The sequence below is a fragment of the Diabrotica virgifera genome, chromosome 10 (genome assembly GCF_917563875.1).
Source record: "Diabrotica virgifera virgifera chromosome 10, PGI_DIABVI_V3a".
NCBI classification, from domain to species: Eukaryota; Metazoa; Arthropoda; class Insecta; order Coleoptera; family Chrysomelidae; genus Diabrotica; species Diabrotica virgifera.
Window position 1 is genome coordinate 17,684,940 of NC_065452.1, and position 24,660 is coordinate 17,709,599.

General features: G+C 33.7%; 1 protein-coding gene across 1 annotated transcript in view; it reads left to right on the top strand.

The window, feature by feature from the left end:
- LOC114332534 (metabotropic glutamate receptor-like) overlaps nucleotides 1-24,660 on the top strand; it is a 248,028-nt gene that overhangs the window by 120,923 nt on the left and 102,445 nt on the right. The window contains exon 2 of the mRNA XM_050641540.1: nucleotides 6,968-7,370. Within this exon, the coding sequence (XP_050497497.1) occupies nucleotides 7,002-7,370 (369 nt within the window). The 5' untranslated portion in view covers nucleotides 6,968-7,001. The remainder of the gene's footprint in view (nucleotides 1-6,967; nucleotides 7,371-24,660) is intronic.

Below are 24,660 nucleotides of genomic sequence, written 5' to 3' on the forward strand. Positions count from 1 at the left end.
GAGAGACCATAAACAACTCTGTTGATACGAAGATCTCGAACAGGTTCAGAATTATTAGAACGCCAAAGTACTCTTTGATAATCTGTTTGAGTAGGATTAATTAAAATTTGCCTATACATTTTAGAAATATCGGCCGTAATTACATAACCATGCAATCGAAAATTAATCAAAATTGTACAGATGTCAGTCTGAAGCTTAGGACCAGTGAATAATTTGTCATTGAGTGAGGGTTGATTTGGAAGATGCCCGGAACCATTAAAAACGACCCTTAATTTACTTGTTAGACTTTCAGGTCTTAAAACACAATGATGCGATAAATAGTAAACATAAGGTGAATCGAAGTTATTCAATGGGACAGGTTCCATGTGACCGAGCTCAACAAATTCCTTCATAAAGGTGCGGTATTGGTCATAAAGTTCAGGAGATTTTTGAAGCCTTCTTTCTAATGAATAAAACCTACTAAGAGCAAGTGATCTAATATTAGGAAAGACAGGATTTTCTTCCTTAAAAGGTAGATCTACTACAAAGCGTCCTGATTGTTCACGCTTATAAGTATTCATAAACATATTTTCCACTTTAGCGTCATCAGGAGCTAAGCAAAAAACTTCAGGGACTGCTTCTAATTCCCAGAATTTCTTTATTTGCTGATCCAAAGAAACCGTATCTTCAACTTGGCAAAATAAAGAAGTAAGAGTAGGTGCCTTTGAAATATTTACTTTTCCCATAAGCACATAGCCAAATATAGTATTAATTGCATCAGGTTGATCTTGATTGCCGTAAATACGTCCATCCAAAAGAATTGTAGAGAATACATCAGCTCCTAAAAGAATGTCGATGGATCCTCTACGAAAGAAGTTATCATCTGCTAACTTTAAATTAGCAATATGGGGCCAAGTATTAACTTCTAAATTACATAAAGGCTGATCCTCACATATTTTTGTCAAGACTAACGCATCGGTTGTCAAAATAGGAGAAGATTTACGTACTGGTTTAAAAGAAATGGTAACCCCACCTAAATTAGTGGTCGACTGCATAGAACCTAATCCTTGGATGTTAGCTGAAGTTTTCATGGGACGTAAACCTAAACGCCTAAGGGTCTTTTGACAGATGAAGGACGTCATGCTTCCCGAATCTAACAGACACCTAACAGGTTGGTAGTTACCGTGACAATCAAGCACCTCAATACATGCAGTGGAAAGCAAAGTACTTTTATCAGCGGAAGAAAAACACACAGAAACGGATGATCCAGTCGTTGAATTTAAAGTGGATGCCGCCGAATCTTGAACATTCTCTTCTTTCTTAGAAGAGGAGAAGCAAAGGAGTGTATGATGTTTTTTATGGCACGAGTGACAAGTCCATGTAGATTTGCATAGGCTAGAACGATGTGATCCAAGACAGTTAATACACATCTTGTTCTTTTTTATTAATTGAAATCGATCTACAGGAGATTTTGCCAAAAAAACGGAGCATTTATAAATGGCATGGGTATCATTAGTTTTACAGATAGAACATTTTGGTTCAGGTTCTGTTTGAGCAAGCAATGATGTAGATTTGGAAGAATTAGGTTTTTTAGAAAAGTTAGATTTTGGTTTAGTGTGAAAATCAATATTATCTAAAGCGAGACAACTTTGATTTAAAAAATCAATCAGTTTTTTATAGCTTGGGATGGTTGAATTATTATGAAAAAGCTCAAAACGTGTTACTAAAGAAACAGTTAATCGTTTTAAAATCATTTGAACAAGTATAAAATCCCAATGTACTGTGGGTAGTCCTAGCTTATTTAGAGATGCCACATTTTTCGAAAATGTATCTAACAACTTGCGTAGTTCTTTTGGATCTTCTGAAGTCAGTTGTGGTGAACTTTCAAGGTTATTCCATAAATTGGCAGCGATTACCCTAACATTATTAAACCTTTCACAAAGCAGATCATAGGCAATTGGATAATTGTTTGCTGTGATGTCAATATGATCCACAGCATCGCGCGCTGCACCCTTTAAACACGATAGTAACAAATTAAATTTGTCAATTGGTTGTAAGTAAGTAAGAGTATGAACGCGAGCATCAAACTGATCTATAAAACTTCTAAATTCAGTTATTTTTCCACTGAAAGATGGCAATTCCGGTTTCGGTAAATTAAAATAATTTATAGGTAAAGGATTTTGAGACTGTGAAGTTGATGTAGTTTGCTGACTTGATGTTGAAGATTTTCTAAAGGCTTGCACGTATGTTAATTTAATTTTATAATATAATTTGTCAAAATTACTACGGCAATCATCTTCGACTTTAAATAGCGCGTCCTCATTATCTTGCTCAGAAACTAACATAATTATTTTATTATGAAGATCATAAAAATTGTCACGAATTTTTTCCAATCCTTCATACATAACTTCCAAAACCGGGTAAAAATTCTTATCGTCAGCAGCTACCTTTAAAGCAACAGCATGAATTTCAGTCATTTGTTGCACTTCAACTTGTCTTAAAGATTGATATTTTTTAATTTTATCTGCCATTTTGTAAATTTAAATGTAGAATTAATAAATTTAGAAAAATATGAAATTAGCGTTAGGAAATAAAATAGGTTCACCACACGAAAATTAATAAAATACAACCGAACTTTGTGCTAATAAAATAGAAAACTATGTCCTCTGCTATTTGAATATTTATAGACAAAAAATAATTATAAAACATAAACCCTTTAAATAAAAATTACTGTGTAAAATAAACACACAGTTTCATCTATAATAGAGTCAACCTGTATAATAATTATTATAACAAAATTTGTCTATTGGCCGACGTTGACAATTTAATAATAATTACTTTTACATTAATGTGTTCCTTTTTTACTTAAAAAACAACATTAACTGAGGTATAGGTACCACTAACGATCGGCACAAACAAAAAACCAATGTACTAATTGATACGTGATTTTAATTTTGTAAAGAATATTTTATCGCCTTATGTTAAAGAATAACAAAAAATAAAGTCAAAGGAAATGCGGTTAAATAACCTGAATTTGATTCTGATCTTTGTAAATTAGCAAAGTATGACAATAAAATCAAACAATTCAGGTTTAAAAGAAACTTTCCCCGACTATATTACCCTCTTAGAAAAATGAAAAATGCAAGAAAAAAATATAGAAAATGGATCTATCAGGCTCGTAACGGATCAATAAATCATCTTGGAGGAGACTACTAACTCAGTGAGAGCTTTATTAGTGGACTGTTTAGCATAGGGTGAATTTAAAATAGAATAAAAAAATAACAGTAAAAAAACCAGACCTTAAAGTAAATTGTAATAAAAATATTTCCTACCTTGTCATTTCTCGTTGCACAAGCTGGAGCAGGCCTGCTATTTTTCGTACTGCTATTGCTGAGTAGTATAAATCACTCGCGAGGACTATATTGAGTTTCTATACACTTTTCGGAAGAATTGTAAGTGACTGTTAACCAAGAGAGTTGGTTGGCGAATTGTCTTTTTAAAATGAGGCGAGTAGGCAGGTAATTACATACAAAAAACTTTAAGGTTTTTACTTGAAAATAATGATAAAAATTAATACATACTCACTGAATTAGGTATTGGCCTACTCGTATATACGGGGTGTCCCATAATATTGAAAAGAAAATGAATTAAAATATTCTTTACAAAAACAAGAAAATTAAAAATTGTTATTCCTACTTATGTGGACGAACCAATTATGTTTTCTTGAAATCCATTAAACATATTTAGAAACATTAAAAGTTGGTATTGAGGAATACGGCGAATTAAAATTTGTGGTGGAATGTTGATTTAGGAATCTGGAAGGGATATTGAGAAAGTAGGGAAATGAATGAGGATGAGAGATCAGAATGTTTTGGGCGGTCGAGGGAGAAGTCCAGTGGTAGACGGTAGTGTACGAAGAGTGAAAAAGCCGGTATAGTTCCGTGAGTGTTGAGTACCCATCGGAACGAGAGGTAGGCCGAGTCGAGAGAAAAGAATCTCCTTGAGCAAAGAGTGTCCCGGTAGCTGATTGAAGTGGTTCGAAAAAGGTAGAACACAGCATCACGAGAAAAGCAGGAACGAGAGCGATACGAGGTAGTTTTCAAAGGAGAACATTACTGGAGGCCAGGACGAGTTTTTCATCGCAACCAAGGATAGGAGGAAACGGGTCTTGTGTGAGGACATTCGCAGTTCACCAGATAAAGGTCAGTCTCATTTGTCAAGACATGAATGTATGGGTTTTTGGTATTAAATACCACATTAAAAATTGAAGAACATAATCGCTAATATCAGAAGATTTTCATCAAACTTAAATCAATTTGTTGCTAATAAATCTTAATAGTTTCATTATTAATAAAAGTTTTAAATTGGAAACCAAAAGGAAATAAGATTCCCATTTTTGAATGTTTGTATTAAATAAATATAAGATATAACAAATATTAAGCAGTAATTGCCATTTATATAAAATAAACAAAATTTTGATTTATAATTGTAATCCATATGTGTGTATTATTTTATTTTTTCCTATCCCGATTAGGAACCACTGAGAAATACTTAGAAGTCACGAAAGTAAGTAAGTAATTTTATAATTCGCCCTGAGATTGAAAACATATGGATATGTGATCTGGTTGATTAATTAGATTATCATTAATGCATTAATTAAATTAAATTACATATAAGAATATCATCACATATAAATAAATAAGAACACAACAATATATACAGGATAAAATCGGAGAAGACCAGGCAGGATTCACAGCGGGGAAAGCATGCTTGGATCACATCTATACGGTCGAACAACTAATAGAAAAACGAATGGTTAAAAATAGATCCGTCCATCTGGCATTTGTAGACCTTAAGAAGGCGTATGACTCGATACGTAGAACCAAGCTATGGGAAGCAATGGAAGATATCGAAATCCCACGAAAGATTAATAAAAGCAGTAAAGGCACTCTACAAAAATAACACAGTAGCTATCAAAATGGGCAATCGCATATGCAGTCCATTTAAGACGAAAAAGGGCTGCTCCACATCTCCTACCCTATTCAAAATATTCCTGGAAAAGACCCTGAAACCATGGAAACGAAAGTGCGAAGGAAGGGGTATGCCAGTAAGGAATGAGTATCTATATACCCTAAGTTTTGCTGACGACCAAATAGTGATCGCACAAGACGAAGATGACCTCAGTTTTATGATAAGAAAACTGGAACAGGAATATACAAAGAATGGGATGGAAATAAACTTAAAGAAAACTGAGTACCTAACAACGTAGAATACAGAAATAAAACAACTGGAAATAGACGAAGGTAAACAAATCAGAGGAACAGATAAGTAAAAGTATTTAGGTTTTATAATATCAAACAAAGGAACAACTGAGGAAGATATAAAAAATAGACTAGGACAAACAAGAGACTGCATACGAAAATTGAACCCGATATTGTTGGATAAGAACATCAGCATAAAAACAAAAAGAAGAATATATAATATCATTACAAGAAGTATCCTCACTTATGGGTGTGAAAATTGGACAATAAATAAGAAAACCAAAAATAAAATAAGAGCGACAGAGATGGAATTCCTAAAGAGAAGCTACAGAGTAACAAGGAGAGATAGAATAAATAACATAGAGATTAAGAGAAGAATGGGAGTGAACTCAGACATAATAGACTACATCGAACAGAAGATATTAACCTGGTAACGACATGTCATAAAAGCAGACCAAAATCGGTCGATAAACCTATAGCGATACGATTTAATTACTATTTCGCTAATTTTAATTTTAATATTTTTTCTCAAAAGCGAAACAACCTAGTCATTCGAAATTCACATTAAATTAAACACAAAAATGCTAAGAGTGAAATGTCAACATCTGTTTCCTCACCCACATAAATTAGTTATCATATCAGACCATTATGTCAACAAAAAATGCATCGAAATTGTTTTCTTAAAACTGCGAAAGTGTACGCCAGACCTAGTGATTTATTGACAGCTGGTCAAAGTAAAAGAAACACAAACATATTTATCGTTTGTGGTTTTTTTCTTTAGTCACTACACAGCATTCGAACGATTCACACACACACCGACTCGATCCTCTCCGAGAGACCTAAACGAAAACACATTTTCGTTACAACAATAAAATTACCGTTTGTTTTATTATATTCATTTTTAATTAAATTCCAGCAACTCACCCATCGGAATAAACCGAATAACAGAGTGGAGCCCGATAGGAAAAAGGAAGAGAGGCAGACCCCGAAGATCCTTCAGAGATGAAGTAGACGAAGCAGTGGAGAGCAGAAATCTACAGAAAGGGGACTGTCAAGACAGAAAGAGCTGGAGAGAACGGTTGAGTGAAGGAATACAGTGAAAACTGTGGAAATAATTAGTATATATATGAATACTACTGACAATCGCGTGGATTAGGAATTACCTTTATTAATATGAAATGGGCTTATAAGGAGAGGACATCTCGCTCAACTCCTCAGGGGGAAAGACATGTCAGGAAATAGGATCACCGCTCGTGGATAATCGCGGTAAAAGAAAAAACCGTCGGATTCGTTCAACGCACCAAAACTACGGGGGAAAATGGTCGCGATAACTCACCTCTTATACCTTGTTAATATTGTTTATTATTTTTCGATCAACGCTCCAAGAATAATAATCCAACTAGGATTTTTGTTCCGTCTTTTATATCGTCCAAGACGGTATAAAAACACTTTTTGCTTAAATCATTGGCGTACTCTAGACGATAAAATTATATTATCGTCACAAATGTACAAACGCTGTGTATAAAACTCATTTTTGAAAGAAAATATACAATCCACATTTTTGTCATCTATACCGTCGATATAAATATGTAGTATTATACTATTCTGATTTTAAATACTGACTTAAAAAGTAAGAGTCAATCCTAAACTGTAGCGTTTCTGAACTATTTTATTAAAACAATTGGCATCAGTGTTATAAAAATATAAACTGTTCATTTTTGTTTCAGATTGTCACATGTTGAAGAAAACAGCAGTATTGTAATGTTTACTGTTTTACTATACTGTGTATATGTAGCAGCGACCAAGAATAACATACAAACCGATCAGCAGGTTGCTGCTAGCGTCCCTGGTGACATTATCCTAGGGGGTTTGTTTCCTGTCCATACGAAAGGCGACAAAACACCATGTGGCTCACAAATATATCATCGAGGTGTTCAACGCCTGGAAGCTATGATGTTTGCCATCGACAATATTAACAAAGATCCCAACATTCTACCAAACGTGACCCTTGGAGTTCACATTCTGGATACTTGCTCACGTGATACTTATGCGCTTAATCAGAGCCTGCAGTTCGTTAGGGCCTCGCTCAATAACATCGACACATCATCCTTCGAATGCGCAGATCATTCGGTAAGTTTTTTCTTATTAAACCATTTTACCTTTGAATATACAAAAAAGTGTAAGTGTATAGAAAATAGTATATTATTCAACGAGCATGTAATGATGGCTATTACTCACGATGATGAAGTTTGCGACACGAGCCGTAGGCGAGTGTCGTAATTCATCAGAGTGAGTAATAGCCATTACATGCGAGTAGAATACTATACTTTTTCTACGACCTTTTTTATTTTAATTAGTAAAAAATTTAATTATCAACTACTCAAGATTTAAATTATAATAATTTGCAAGAACACCTAAATGCTATTTACCCCTAGTGCGTGGCTGAATAATTGGTTGCCTACTATTACCAAATTATTATTTATTGTAAAAATACAACTAGAAATAGTCAATATAAGTTCTATTCGTTTCCGAAAAATTATAAGCTTAAATTTGTACCTACTGTCAATTAATCTAATAAATAGGAAATGGCTGTTGTCGGTGGACGTATTTCAATAGTTATAATGTATGTACATATATTTACATTTAACTATATATAATATAATAATATAACTATACACAATATATTATAACATATTTAACACAATATAACTTGAAAAATAAACACAATATTAGTTATAAATTCCAATTAACATAAATAAAATGAGCTAATGTCACTGTCACTAAAATAAATGATAAACGTCAAAATGTTTAGAAGATATAATCGTAAAAAATATACTGACATTGTTACAGTTAAAATTCCTTTAGAAATTGTTTGAAGTTAATTATTGATATAAATTACAATAATTATTGTATTAAATAAACAACTTTAAATAACTTTATTTGCAGTTTATATACGATTAATATTAAAAGTGGCATGCGTCACTTGAATGTAAATTCAGCCCGTGAGTAATGACCCGTGAGTAACTTCAGCCCGTGAGTAATGAATTATTACTAACGGGTACAGTAATGGGTGCTATTATCTATGAAAAAATAGTAAATAATGAGCATGTTATTAAACGGTCGTAGAAAAAATATATTTTGCAAAATTAACCATAATCAGCTTGCTATATTTTAATAATATAATTTATTATTATTTGTCTACCGAAACTACAATCATATCTTAATTATATGTATATGTATATACACTGTGTGCCAAGGAAAACGGGCCAAACACAAAATTTAAGAAATTTCTGATTTTTTATTATTTGTATGAAATTAAATCAATTGTGTATGGAGTCAATTACATATGTATTACGTAACCCTACGTTATCATTAGATAAAAATTGAAAACAAGGAAAAATTTAAGAAAATAATACATACAAATAATAAAAATGTAGATGTACTAAAAATTTAGATGTACCAATACCCCGGTACCATATATTAAAATCCTTGGATCAATCTTTTAACACTAGAAGGAAACACGACTATGTTAAAATTTCTAATGCACAAAAATCTATTGGGAAACATAAAATTATACATACTTCGTACCCAAAATATTTAATTGTTTAACAGACATGTATAAAACCTATATCAGAAAAATAAATTCATTTAGTTTTGTCAAAACAATTTTTAGCAGGTTTCTTTTTTTTTCGTTTATTGTGTCTCAACAACAAGGTTATTGACACTGGGCCAATTTTGTTACATAAGTTATTACATTAGATTATTGAGAGAAAATACAATATACAATTATACAATAGAGAGGAAAATACCTAAAAGAGAAACATTAAATTTTATAGTACAGATTTGCTTCTCGCAGAAAGTTAAGTACACTCTGAACATGTTTTAAGTCACTGAGGATCACATTCGTAAGACCCTGTATCGAGTATTTTTTTTGATCTTGTTCGAACCAGGTGCACTGAGTGAGAATATGCTGAACAGTTACCGATTCACTGCACTTTTCACAAACCGTTGATTCCTCTGAAGCCATGAAGTGTCCATGTGTCAACCGTGTGTGACCTATTCTCAACCTGCGGATGATTAACTTGTCTCTTCTGCTTAAGTTGGGTAGCTGAAAGGTTTCGACAGTAGTTTGTATTTTGTATAGTTTTGAGATTGATCTCTTCCATTGGTTTTGCCAGGATTTTTTGATTTGGGACCTGAAAAGTGGTTTTAGATCTGATGCTAGTTGAACGGGTTTGATGTCTGATTTGGCTGTAATTGCTTCCTTTGCAGCAGTATCGGCGGTATCATTGCCTGAAATTCCAACGTGTGAAGGAGTCCAGTTTAAGGTTATATTTGTTTCAGAAGAAATAAGACGGTTTGTTTCTTCGTGTATGGCGTGAACTAATGGATGTTGGGAGTATATATTTTTAATTGAGTCGATGGAGGACATCGAGTCAGTACATACTGCAGTGTTTTTGGCTTTAGTTTGTCTAGATAACAATTTTAATGCTTGCAGGATGGCATATAGCTCTTCTGTATGGATGGAGTTGGATGCTGGAAGGCAGAACTACTGAAGAACACTATTTGCAGTTGTTACAGAATATCCAACCCCTGTCGCAGTTTTAGATGCATCTGTGTAGAGAATCTCGTCGTATGAGTTTGTGTTGACCAACTTCAGGAACGATTGTCTCAGAATTTGGCTATTGGTTTAATTTTTGGGATAGATGTTAAGCGAAAGGTTAATTTTTGGGATGTTGTTAATCCAGGGAGGAGTTGATGGTATAATATGAGTATCTGTTACTGATAAATCAACAGGTCGTGAAAGAGGAAGTAAAATTTGAGGTAGTGCCTGATATTTATTATTGGGCGTGCAGTTATAGGGTTTACAAATTAGCTCATATACAGGGTTGTTTCGATTCGAAGACACCCTAGCAAAGTATGTCAGAAGCAATTGTTGCCTACGAAGTGAAAGGGGAAGTTCACCTGCCTCGCAACGAAGGCATTCGGTGGGACTGCTGACATTTGCATAGGAAAAAGTATAATAACCCCTAAAATAAAATGTACTCCTTGGTGGAACGAACGTTGTACAACTGCCGTAAAAGAATACAAGACCGCTTTTAATAGGTATCGTCGAAACAAAAGTGAAGAAAACCTCATTAATTTTAAAAACCTTACAGTCAAAGCGAGATATGTGTTAAAACAAAGTAAGAAGCTCTCATGGAAGAACTACATTTCCACCATAACAGATAATACTCCTCCTTCTCAAGTATGGAAGAAAATTAATCAAACGAGGGGAAAAATACACACACAAAAATTCCAGCTATTTTACATACAACTAATTTAGTTACGGATGACCAAGAAATTGTTAACGTAATTGCCGAAAATTTCTATCAACGGTTTAAAAATAAAAACATACCCAAACAAGCAAACCCTTCTGTACAATATCTTTCTCAATCAGTCGAATTTGACTCTACTGTCTGAAACACTCCTTTTACACTTCAGGAATTATTAAATGTTCTTCCAACTTGTAAGAATTCTGCTGCAGGTCCCGACAACATCCCCTTTGTATTCCTCAAAGATCTTCCTATATCTGCCATAAAAAAACTTCTAATACTGTACAGCATAATATGGAAAGATCAAAAATTTCCAACATTATGGAGGGAATCTATCGTTATACCAATCAAGAAACAAGACAAGTCCTCGACTAACCTAAATTCGTATCGTCCTATTTCACTAACATGCACCTTGTGTAAACTCCTAGAAAAACTAATAAACAAAAGACTAATATGGTATCTAGAAAAAATACAAAACTTTAGATTCAGCTCAATCTGGATTTCGTCCGTCCCGAAGCACGGCCGATAACTTAGTAATGCTACAAACAGAAATCACAATCGCTTTTCAAAACAAACAAGATTTAATAGCAACATCATTTGATATCGAGAGCGCATTTGATACTCTACTAGATTCTACTGTATTAACGAAATTAAAGGAATACATTATTTCAGGAAATACATTATCTTTTATCGAACAGTTTCTCTCTTGTCGCCGCTTTAAAGTATTAGTTAACGGAAAAGCTTCCTCAACTTACGTTCAAGTAAACGGACTACCCCAAGGTTCAGTTCTAAGTTCTACTTTATTCATAATCACTATCAATGGTATTTGCAATAATATTCATAGCCCAGTGAAGTACAACTTATACGCAGATGACTTCATTTTATATTGCCGCGGTAAATATAGGTTCACAACTTCAAATTTAGTCCAAAATGCAGTAAATGAACTAACTTCTTGGTCTTCAAATTTTGGTACTAATTTCTCTGCTACAAAATAAAAAGTACTCAAATTTAGTTGAAGAACACGTAGCATTTTATCACCTCAAATTACATTAAATGGTACTCCGCTCACAGTATGTAATGAACAAAAAATACTAGGTTTAATATTTGACAATCCACTAACATGGAAACCACAGATTCCAAAAAAAGTTATACGCTTTTTTGAAAAAAAAAAATTAATTTTTTTGAGGTTATGTACATTTAACCTACGGATCTATAAAAATAGACATGTTTTGTAAAAACGTCAACCATGCCTATAAATTTTTTGAAAATTTTTAGAATTGACTGGATCCCACCCAAAAAAAATAAAAACGAAAAATGAAGTTTTTGATGGTGGGGGAAGCGAGAAGGGGGTGGTGGGTTAAAATTACGTTGAGTCTTATTTTTTAATCACATAGAACTTAATAAAATGAAAAAAAAATGAATTCTGGGAGTGATGGAGGGGGTCTACCCCAAAATCCCAACAGTCAAAATCGCGACAGTCGCAATCCCGACGACCAAAATCCCGACACGCCAGAATCCCGACAGGTCAAAATTCCGACACGCCAGAATCCCGACAGGTTTGATAAGTTTCTTTTTAACATATAATTACATTTATTTCTTGTTTTTTGCTTATGGCCATCTATTTTCTATTTTTTGATACTAAACAAAAATATTTACCATTGAATATGACCTAATTTTCTAAATAAAATTTCTAACATGGGTATATGAATTAAATTATTTTTTTTGCCAATATATAGTCCAATAATATATGTATAATCAAATCCTGAATTCAAGTTTACTTTCATATAATAGATATTATCATGTCACTTACAACCTTCCATTTCAGTAAGTATAGCTATTATATTATAAAATGAAGTGTTTAAATAATTTTTTCTTTTAAAATACATAATAATTAGTACCCGTACTTATGAGTAAGTAATTAATTTTTCAATTTCACTACTCTATAATATGATTTGGTATTGCATTTGAAAAGGAAACAATAAATATTCAAAATGTAGTGGTCGGAATTTTTACTTATGCGAGGATTGTTGCATATCGAGATTCTGGCGTGTCGGTGTTTTGGGCGTCGGGATTTTGTTTGTCGGGATTTGGCTGTCGGGATTTTGGGCGCCACCGGAAGGAGGGTTCCTTTAAATTTATTTATCCCGTCCATAAGTGGAAAGTTTGATGCGCCACTGTCGACGCATGTGCAACTGAAAAATGGCGGCACTTTTTTGTTCATTCGTTTTCTTTTCGATTCTACTCTTTAAGTTATAGAGTCTTATCGTGCCTAAAATGATTAGCAAATATCACCTACAGCGGCTCTTAGTCTATAAGAAACGGAAACTTGAATACCTCGGTCATATTATGAGACATGATAAATATTATATACTCCAACTGACTGATAATACAGGGTACAATAGAGAGCAAACGCGGATCCGGAAAAAGAAGATACTCGGCTTCAAAACTTAAGCCAATGGTTTGGACTAACTTCGATCGAGATATTCAGAAACGCCGAAAACAAAATTAAAATTGCTATGATGGTAGCCAACGAACAAGCCACATGAAGAAGAAGGCTTTCTAACAAAAAATCACCCACAGTATTAAGTTTCAAATGGAAAAATCCTTGCGTAAAATATTATATCATTTTCACACATCTCAAATTTGTGTTGGAAAAACCTGGCTTTGACATATATTTATATAGTTTTTATATAACGTAATAGTGCCAGCAAGGAACTATATTTTCGATTCACTATGATTTATAGATGTTTTTGATTGAGAACAGTAATAGATCAAAAATGTATACATTTCGACTGAGTGCTGTGGATCGTTAAACTGCTGGAAATATTTCACTGCTTTTTTGCTTTGTTGTCCGTTACATAAATATCAAAGTCTTCAAGATTTCGAACGAAATAAATTTTCACTTGTTAGACGTTTTTTTGTAACATAATAACAAGTATTTTTCTGTAATAAATTATGGTGTTGTGAGATTTTAAGTTCTTTACATACGTCTTTTTAAATTTATAGCCAAGAACGCCTACTTTAAATAAAAATATTACACTTTTAAAGCATCCATTCGCATTTGCATACCTATACACGAGAGTTTCTTCAGAATTTTTTAATATCAAGCCATTAGTTGATATCTCAAAACAGCAAAATCACCATTAGACGTGTCAAAATGGAAATATATAGAGTAAAAAACATTCTGAGCCGGCCCTGGAACACATTTATAAAAGTATTGATAAATTTCATATCCGAATAAAACGGGTTTTGTTAGTTTACACAAAAAATGAAAAAACAAGTTTGTAATAAGAGTGAAGTTAAAGTGGTTACTAAGTACAGAAGAGAAAAAATTGTAAGGACAATTTTCATTTCGGCCATATCAAACCAGTTAAAGGACATTGTTGAAAACTAACCAAAGAGAAAATCTATAGAGAAAAGTATAGCTCTACACGAGCTTGCGTTTTATCAAGTAATTGTAAATTCAATATTTAGATGTTTAGCAATGATAAATTATTTAAATCCATCTGATAATTTAAAAGCAAACAGATTTTCCATATGTTTATTTCAAGTCTAAAAGATTATATCTTTATTTAGTTACGAATTCACCGGTAGTTGATTGGTTACCGAAAAATTACCTGAGGGCCAGAGTTACCAATTGGCCTGTAATTAGGATGGGGGATTAAAATAGTTACGAATTCACCAGGACCCCTTCTCCCTACACACTAAAATACACAGAAAATTGTGACTACCGTAAAATGGGGTGACTTTGACCGATTTTGTATTTTAATCCTATAAAAATCATATTTTAAATTTTGCTACATTTTCTATATGCAAATATGTTATGGGTTTAGGCGTCTACTTTCAGTAGCTTAGATTATAATTACAAGAAAATAATCATGACTTGGAAAAAAAATAAAAAATGCCTTTACCCCATCTGGGGGAAGTTGACCGTATATGCTTTTTGACTGTTAAACTTATTTTTCTGTTAGGTGGGGTTAATTTGACCGTTTTTAAACCATTTTTTTTTAATTCGTTATATCGGTGGATTTAACAACCCTTGGAATATTAATTCTTTTTTTTAATTTAAAAATGAATTGTTAGATATTTATAAATTTGAATTGTTAAAAATAATTTTAAAAATTTTACAGGGTGGCTGAAGTATATCACAATAGATATTTTTCTATGTTTTCGGTCAAATTCACCCCAGCGGTCAAAGTAACCCAATTTTAAGGTATATTACAAATGCTATTAGCTCGAAATTATAATAGGCCTGAAAACGTAGCAAAGGAATATACAAATGACCTAGAACGACTTAGCGCTAAATTGCAAATGGTACACGCTAATGCAAACGACCGACATGTTAAATACAACATTTCAAGTATTTTAAAAAAAGAAGAAAGAGAAAGAAAGCGACTGTAACCCTATTTAATAAAGACTCCGGCTTGGACACACACGACTTACCCACTGCTATAATCTCCAAAAAACCACCACCAACGTGCCAAAGATGCCAAACACCTCGCACAGTTAACCATTATAACAACAGAATGTCCAGAGTAGGGATGGCGGTTTTTGACAAAACACCGGTTTTCGGTTATACCGGTTTTTTTGCCTATGGTTTAACCTGGCGGTTATAACCGGCCAAAAAAACCGGTTTCTGCAAAAACCGGTTTTCGGTTTTTTTAATCCAATAGGTTACAAAGTTTTTTTTTTCAGATTTTTGGGAAAGACTCGCCTCCTTCAAAAATCCAAAAAACTGTTTTTTATGTTGTTTTTGGGGGCTTAAACGTATTTCTCCCATTTCTAATAAATATTCTAAAGAACTTTAGATTAGCCCAATTTACATAGTACCTATAAAAAACATTGATTTGATCCATTTTTAAGTCTACAATCTAGGAAAAACACCCAAAAAAAAACAGTTTTTTAGATTTTTGAAGGGGACAAACCTTACGAAAAAATCTGAAATTTACATTTGAGCAGTACATCTGTATTTATGCAATGCATCGATACAAATGTACTGCTCGAGTTTGAAAATAGATAATAAAATATCTAACAATAGCACGGGCAAAATACGTAAGCGTGAGCCACGTTCGTCATTCACTAGTAATGTCAACCCGCCTTAAAGGTTTCTACATATTATCATGCACTCATCGTTTCCACCACGTAGCGTTTAGTCTCCGAAAAATATTGATTTTAATGGTTTTAAATATGAACAATTCATACTGTCCGGAACGTATCGTATCAGACACTTCTTAGTAAAATCAGGTTTTTCGGAGACTACGCTACGTGCCGGAAACGATGAGTGCATGATAATATGTAGAAACCTTAAACATCTCAAAATATCGTGTAAATCATATCCTCTATAAAATTTTGGAAGTGAGAAAACTGTAGGCATGAAACCACTTCACAGCAGTGTTTGAGGCTGTTTAAGGGTAATACGAAGGAGTTTCGATGTTGTTTCATAGCCGTCGGCGGAGAATGGAGCCACCGGCACTCACTAGAAACCAAAAAAGTGTCGATAGATTAGTCCTGTGATATAGCAAAGTTTTTGTTAGTGAAATGTAAATTTCCTTGTGGAAAAAAAATTGAAAGTAACAACTGCGAAAAATTCGAGTTATTTTGTAATAACAGCGTGTGGACCAATTGCCAAATTTTACCCTGGCTATCTGATTCCAGTAGAGACTTGTAACAATTTGGATGTCCTTATCATTAATTCCTATGTTTTGTAGAAATTCAATTAGTTGGTCATCTCGTACATTGTCAAAGGCCTTCGAGTAATCTACAAAGTACATGTAGACATCCTTGTTCATATCTCTACATCTCTGTACTAATATTTGCAGGCAAAACACTGCCTCCCTTGTGCCCAAAGCGTTCCTAAAACCAAATTGTGCTGATTTCCTCTTCACACTTGTTGTAGATCCTATTATGCATAACCTGAATACTGTGGGTAATCAAATGATTTTGCACTATCCTGGCCAAGTGCGGTCTCGCATTATCTTACTGAAGGATAAATTTTGAAATCTAATTTTCAGCAAATGGGACAACATATAGTTCAAGAAATTCGTTAATGGACCGCTCTGTCGTCATCGCCCCTCGCCGAGTAACTACTAGGTTAGAGCGGCCACTTAAAGTTATCCCACCCCAAACCATAATTGAACCCCAGCCAAAAGCCTGGGTTTCTTGAGTTGTGGAATTCAAAAAGCGCTGGCCTGGTATTCTAACAATGTCCATCCACATGATTTAAAAGACATCTGGACTCGTGAGTAAATATCATGTTACTCCGTTGTGCCATGTTCCAATTCATCTCTGTTCTTCTAGAAACAAACGTCTGGCTCTACGATGTGAGGGTCAAAGGAGGTTCTCTAGCTGGCCTTCTTGCATTTAACCCATGATCATGATCCCGATTATTGTATAGTTTTATGATTTACTATTGTACCCGTAGCTTCTACCAACTCGTGTTGTATCATTCGAGCAGTACTTCGATGATCTCTGATGGCTCATAGTTATAAAAGTCGATCCTCTCTAGCTGTAGTCGCAAGATGCGTATAAGGTTGTCTTCTAATAACTCCATATATTTCTTGTCTGGTCCAGACTCTATTTATTTATCGTAGTACGACTAACATTTAACGTTTCTGCTGTATTGAAGCTTGTGTTGCTTCCATTGGAGTTTCTGCTTGAATTAAAGTTATTGCTCTAGCAATTTCAATTTCTATGAGATACACTATGCGCCTTCGGGGCCGTCCAAGCACATGCTTGGATACGTTCTGGTTACCATGCTGAACAGGCGAGTTGTGAGATGCAACTTGATAGATCTCCCTCGGCTTTCTTTGCTCCGGCGATTCGTTGGCTTGCAAATTTTAGAAGCCCCGAATGGTGTAACCAGAAGACTAGTTCTGATAAAGTTTTATTTTTGGTATGGTTAATATTAAATTAATACTTTCGTTATCCTTTAGCAGATGCCGCCACGGCATCCATATCATGATAATCTTTCGTTTGTGGATCGAGGCTGACAGCTATAATTTTAGTTGTTCAGAGAGAATCAAATATGTTCTCTCTGAAGAAATGCTAACAAGAGTTGAAACTAGTTAGAGCACTTTTGGCGCTCTCTGAACTAACTAAGGTAAAACTGCTCTTGTTTCTCTGTTTATTAATTATTAATACTTTACCGTAAATTTCGACAGAAATTCAATAACGGAATAATTTGTAGCATTCATGAGACGAAAACGTGACGGAGCGGTTCCGCAACGGTTGGAAATTCGTTCTCTGAATGTGGCGCTACTTGCGGAACGTGTTACGGAACGGTCGCCATGACAGTGAGCTTATTTTAATTCCGCTACTTCCGTCCAACGTATGCTACTTTTGTGAATTTGTCAATAGACTTGTTGAAAGATGGCGTCAAGTACAATTGGAAAATAGCGCAGACTGTAAAAAAATCCATGGTCTTTGACCATGATTATGAAGTAAACAAACAATTTATTGTACAGAGGCAATTATATAACCTTACACAGTATAACAGAAAGTGCTAGGCCGTCACGAATTTAGGGAGCGGAACGTTCACAAGACGAGACACAACTACTGTTACCGCTCCATCGGGAACTGCTCTCTCACATTTTCGTCTCCTGAATTCGACTCATGTGATTCCAAAATGTTATGACGTTTTGCTTTTTATTGAAAACAAGAAAAACCAAGACAAAACTTGTTTTTTTTTTTATTTATAAAAACTATAATGTCGTGTCTACTGGGTGGACGTACATAAGTTCTTACTTAATACAATAAACAATTTACATTAACACTAGAATGTCTGGCTTAGCATACCTACCTAGAAAGCCGGAAAGGATCATTTTGGTCCCACGTTCTTTAATCAATTAAAACTCAGTTTAAAGAAATTAAATCAATAAAATATAAAGGAAAAGATTCCTCTCATTGGCTGTATACCATAATAAAAACTTATTAATGAAGTAAAAACCTCACATGTAGGTAGGTGGTATATAATTTATTAAAAAAAATTTTTCTAAAAATGATCCAAGATGGATAAAATCACAAACGTTTTCGGACCAATCAGTCCATCATCAGGTGGTAGAAACCTAAAATAAGCAAACCACTGTATTAAAAAAGCCAAGATGAAATTTGACTGTCTGAAAGTTAGGAAAATTACAACATGTGGTTACTTACTTCAGATCCAAAGTAGTTGGAACTAGCTACATATTTAGGTCAAAAGACCTTAATGTAATAATAAATATGCCATTTTGTAGCCTAAATGGCATAATTATTATTACATTAAGGTCTTTTGACCTAAATATGTAGCTAGTTCCAACTACTTTGGATCTGAAGTAAGTAACCACATGTTGTAATTTTCCTAACTTTCAGACAGTCAAATTTCATCTTGGCTTTTTTAATACAGTGGTTTGCTTATTTTAGGTTTCTACCACCTGATGATGGACTGATTGGTCCGAAAACGTTTGTGATTTTATCCATCTTGGATCATTTTTAGAAAAAATTTTTTTAATGAATTATATACCACCTACCTACATGTGAGGTTTTTACTTCATTAATAAATTAAATCAACTCGAGACGGTAGAATCTAATTTTATTTTTTACTTTTAGTGTTTAACACATTCGCTGCCCATCAAAAACATTCGGAACACCATACAATTTGCGGTTTTTGATATTTGCCACACATTGCCTTGTTACAACCGTGGCAATGATTAGAAGTATGATTTCCTTTACAAAATATTTTCAACTGATATTTTTTTCGTTTTTGGATAGTAACAGTGATAGTTGGTGGTAGACCTTGTGTTGCTAGACGTAGTTCCAGATTTCGGGAGACAAGATATGGGGCCCATAATTCTTCACACAGCCGAATAATAAACTTACGGAAACTGAGTCTACTTCCAGTTATTTCTTTATAAATAATCCATGCATTTATTGTTTCCAAGTCAAGAGTATGATAAAACACGTACATAGGCCATCGTCTTGAAGTTGCTTTTGTAGTATAAAGACGCGTCATTTGGTCCTCTACACTACACCAACAATTGCATCTTTGTGTTCACTTGTGTTCGCCAACAATTGTATCTTTATTACGTAGATGATCAGTACCAGTATAAGAGTAACCATTTACAATAAACATACATAAATATAATTTTACCCATTCGACAGGAATTTGAAAGAAAGGATCGTCGAATTTACCAGAAAACGATAATAACTTACACGGGGCCAATTTGGCCCCTTTAGACTTCTATGGTAGATTTGTTAAAAAAACCATTAAATAAATTTAGTAAACAATATTTTTTTGTTTTAAATAAGGCTTTGTATCAAAATATTAAAAGTCATAAAATATGAAAATATTATTGCCTCAAATAAAAAAACTACAATAACTTTAAATCGCAACAGGGGCCAAATTGGCCCCTCCGGCTTTCTAGTGTTAAATTAAGTTAGTGGCTCCTTTTTTGTTTTGATCAGTGAATTATGTATGTTTCTCAGTGTGCAGCTAAAGTTAATTTTTAACATTAACTTAATTTAGACTCAAATCAAAATGAATGCATATAGTCATAAAATGTATGTTAAACCGATATTGTACAGTAAAAGCGATGTAATCGAACTACCTTACAATTACTTAAATGTTTGTGGAAAATAATAGCATTTTGTATATTTACAATACAATTGCGATAAGGTTTCGTGCCTGTCGGCCATTTATACTAATTTGTCCCTCAACCAATTACACTGCTGTTAACCTGATTTGGCCCTACTCTTGATAAAATAAGCCAAAGCATGCTCCACAAAACAGACAATGTAAATTTTAGTCGTGAGAATACATTAAGCCGTAAAGATAGGTATTTTATGACAACATCTTCGTTTATTTATTTAGCATTATGGCCACATCACACTTGTAGTCTAATCAAATAAAATTACAATACATGCAAATCAAAATGTAATTGCGTACAGGTTCGAACAAATTTTACATTAAAGTTTAGGTGTAAAAGGTATTTTCAAGAAAGTATATGATTCATATGAGGGAATCATTGTTTAAATAATGAAAAAACGACAAAAAAAATAAGACAGACAAGAGTTTGCAGTTGTAGTAGCAGTAGCCAACCTCCATTAATAAGAAGATCATTATTTTTCTAAATCCAGGTTCCCAGTATTTGTATTTATCAATCCTTTCTATAGGTACGTCTCCGAAATGTATATTTATACAGGGTGTAACAAAAAGGCCGCTAAGACCCTCTCAGACCCGCTATAAACAGCTTCAAAACCAAATAAGAAGAGAAATTAGGGAGGCTAAAGGAACCTACTTCTCTGAAAAATGTAAAGAAATAGAACAACTGCAAAACAGATATGACAACTTCCACCTAGATAAAAAGTCGAAGAACTAGCCGGAATAGGAAATAGAAGAACCTCAAATATATTGCTCGACAAAAATGGAAGTATTATAATGGAGACAGAACGAAAACTACGACGATGGAAATAGTACATCGAGGAACTATTTCATGACCAGAGAGAAGCTAGTACATCCGTAGATCCAAACCGGAGATGTGGGCCCAAAGATAACCAAATCAGAGGTTAGTCAGGCAATAAACTCTATGAAAACCAATAAATCTGCTGGTCCAGATGAATTACCTAGCGAGCTGATAAAGTTGGTCAACGAGAAAAACCTGGACATAATAGTAGAACTGTTCAACGCTATCTATACTACGGGAATCATCTCTAGAGAAATGTTGACATCAGCATTTGTGTGTTTGCCAAAGAAAGTGAATGCCAAAGAATGCAGTGACTACCGAACGAACCATAAGCTTAGTGTCATATACCTTGAAAATTCTGCTGAAAATTATCCACGCCAGAATACACTCTAAACTGGAGCTGGATATTAGTGACATTCAAAGTGGGTTCCGCAATGGTATGGGTACCAAAGAGGCCTTATTCTCCTTCAACGTGCTGACACAGAGATGTTTGGATGTTAACCGTCCCCTTTACGTCTGTTTTATAGACTACAATAAAGCGTTTGTAAAAGTAAAACATGATCGACTCATGGAAATTCCGAAAACTAAAAACCTAGATGAAAGAGATTTAAGACTAATAACACACCTCTATTACAATCAGCGAGCAATAGTAAGAATTGAAAAAGAAACATCTGAAGAAATCGAAATAAAGAGGGGTCCGGCAAGGCTGCATACTATCACCTCTATTATTTAACGCTTATTCTGAAGAGGTAATGCGAGAAACTCTGGAAGATGAAACAGTCGGCATAAGAGTAAATGGAGTCTTAGTTAACAACATTAGATATGCAGATGATACAGTAATAATAGCCGATAGTTTAAGACTGGCAAAGACTCATGAGTAAAATAGTAAGGTGTAGTAGGGAGTACTGACTCTCTCTCAATATCAAAAACACGAAGTTTATGAAAATTATTAAAAACAACCATAATACTAACGAAATCTTGATAGTAGAGGTCCAGCAGATTGAAAGAGTAAAAAAGTACACTTATCTAGGAACACTTATAACAGAAAATAATGACTGCACTGCAGAAATCAAAGTCAGAATCGAAAAAGCACGTTCTAATTTTATTAAAATGAAAAAGGTCCTATGTAGCAAAGATTTAACATTAGCTCTTAAAGTACTCCTAACAAAATGTTACGTATACAGTGTACTATACTATGGAACGGAATCATGGACGTTAAATGTAGAGACAATGAGACGACTTAACGCTTTTGAAATGTGGACCTATAGAAGAATTATGAGGGTTTCCTCGGTAGATAGAGTTACGAACAACGAAGTACTAACAAGAATAGATAAAGAGGAGGAAGTTGAACTTACAATTAAAGAAAGAAAACTACAGTATCTCGGACATGTGATGCGGGGCGAGAAGTATGGCATCCTGCGACTCATAATGCAAGGAAAGATAGATGGCAGAAAAAGCATCGGAAGAAGACGAATTTCATGGCTTAATAACCTGCGAGAATGGTTTGGATGCAGCTCAAAACAACTGTTTAGAGCTACTCCCTCAAAAAATAAAATAGCTATGATGATTGCCAACCTCCGTAGAGGAGATGGCACCGGCAGAAGAAGAACAAAAAGGCAAGATATAAATTAAATCACATATTTTGGGACCAACAATAGTTCGATTGAACCTAACTTACCCTACTAACTCATAAACGTGGACATAAAAACAGTTACAGCTCTTTGAACTTACAAAATGAAAACCGATTTTTTCCAATTTATCGAAAATTATGAGAGACTGTTTATGGAAAATGGACATTTGTCATTCTGATGGCAGGAACATCTTACAAGAAAATTGTGAAAATCAGTGAAGTAAAATTTCTGCACACCAAAAAAATTTTTTTTTGGGTTTTGTTCCCTTAAACCCCCCCTAAAATCTTTATCTACTGGTCCGTTCACACCACTATGTTTAAAAAATTTTTATTTTTGTAAAGAATGTTCGCAATTTAGTTTCCAATATTACTTTATTCAAATATATAATTATTTATTAGTAGAGAGCGGAAATGCAACACAACATTACCAAAATATGCGCATATATGTGCATTACTTTTACTACAAATATGCAGGTATTTTTTCTAAATTTGTCTAAATATGCAAATGCATATTAAAAATACTCAAAAATAAAACAATATTAAGTCGTAAGATCTTCAGAAAAGTTGCCTTCAAAAATACGTACAACTTTCCTCAAACAATCGAAGCCCTCATTTTTTTCTAAAACATTTTTTAATTTATTTAATGAGCAGAAAAAGTGTTAACAAGATTAACCGAATCACTTAATTGTAAATTCCTTTGTTCTAATGACTTTATTAGATCTGGTAAAAAGCTAAAATTAACTTTTATGAACATAAGTTCTTTAGCAATTTGTACGTTACTTAAAGAACAAAGTACGTTACTTAAGCTGAAGAACAAAAGCGGAATTGTCTACAATTTGATGAATTTTTGTATTTTGATGCTTCTCTCTATGTCCGTCTTTATAGAAGTAAAAGCGAATTTGTCGAATAAAGACACTCTTTCCAGAAAAATTTCTTTTGTGGGACATGATGCTTTTGTTTGTCAGTTCCTCATTTAAAAAATGAAATGTGAAAATGAATGTAACTTATGATTTTGGAACAGGCCTTGCAAAATACTTTGTCTCCACTTAGCTTTAACTCGGGAAAACACTTTATCCAAGCACTTTTTTGAAGGGTAGACATATTTAAATTTAATATATACCAATCACTTCAAAAACACTAAATACGATACAACGTTTACTTTAAACAAATGTTGGCCGGAAACTGACAAAATAATTATTAGACCCTTAAAAGCAGGTAGGTACCTACGACTTGCTACGCTAATAAAATAATATTTTTCTGGGAACACCCATAATTGTTAAATTCAGGTAGTAATGGGAAAGTCCAGATGAGCGATAGATAGATAAATAACGAGCTCGTTCATATCGAAGTTATAAAATTCCAACTAAGAGAGGAAAATTTTAAACTTTTCTATAATTTATTTTTAAAATATGCAAAATAAATCTTGTTTAGCTTAAATATGCAATGTTGTGTTTGTTGTCTGAAAATATGCAATATATGGATCTATATGCACTTTGCATATATTCCGCTCTCTATTTATTAGTTTTTGGGAACAATCCGTATATACGAATAGGTTACTAATTCAGTGAGTTAAATTATTCATTTTTATCTTTTTCGAGGAAAAACCTTTAAAGTTTTTTGTTTTATAATTACCTAGTCGTATTCTTTTAAAAGACAACAGTCGCTTACAACTCTTTTAGTAAAGTGTACAGTCGCTTACAACTCTCTGTTCGAAAAGTGTTTGGAAAATATAGCTCCTCGCGAGTGACTTCCACATCCAATTCAGAAATAGCAGTACGAGGAAAGAGCAGGCCTGCCGAAGATTTTCCACCGAGAACGGACGAGGTAGGAAATCTTTCATTACAAATTACTTCGTTTTTTCGTTCGTTTTTTTACTGTTACTGTTTAAATTCACCCTATTCTAAGTACAGTCCACCTTGAAGCTCACTGAGTTGGTGGTTTATTATAATAAAGATTTATGTACGTTCCAATTAAATTATTATTGTGGTACCTGTAGTTAAACAAAATGTTTTTAAAACGTTTTTGCCTCTTAGTAATTT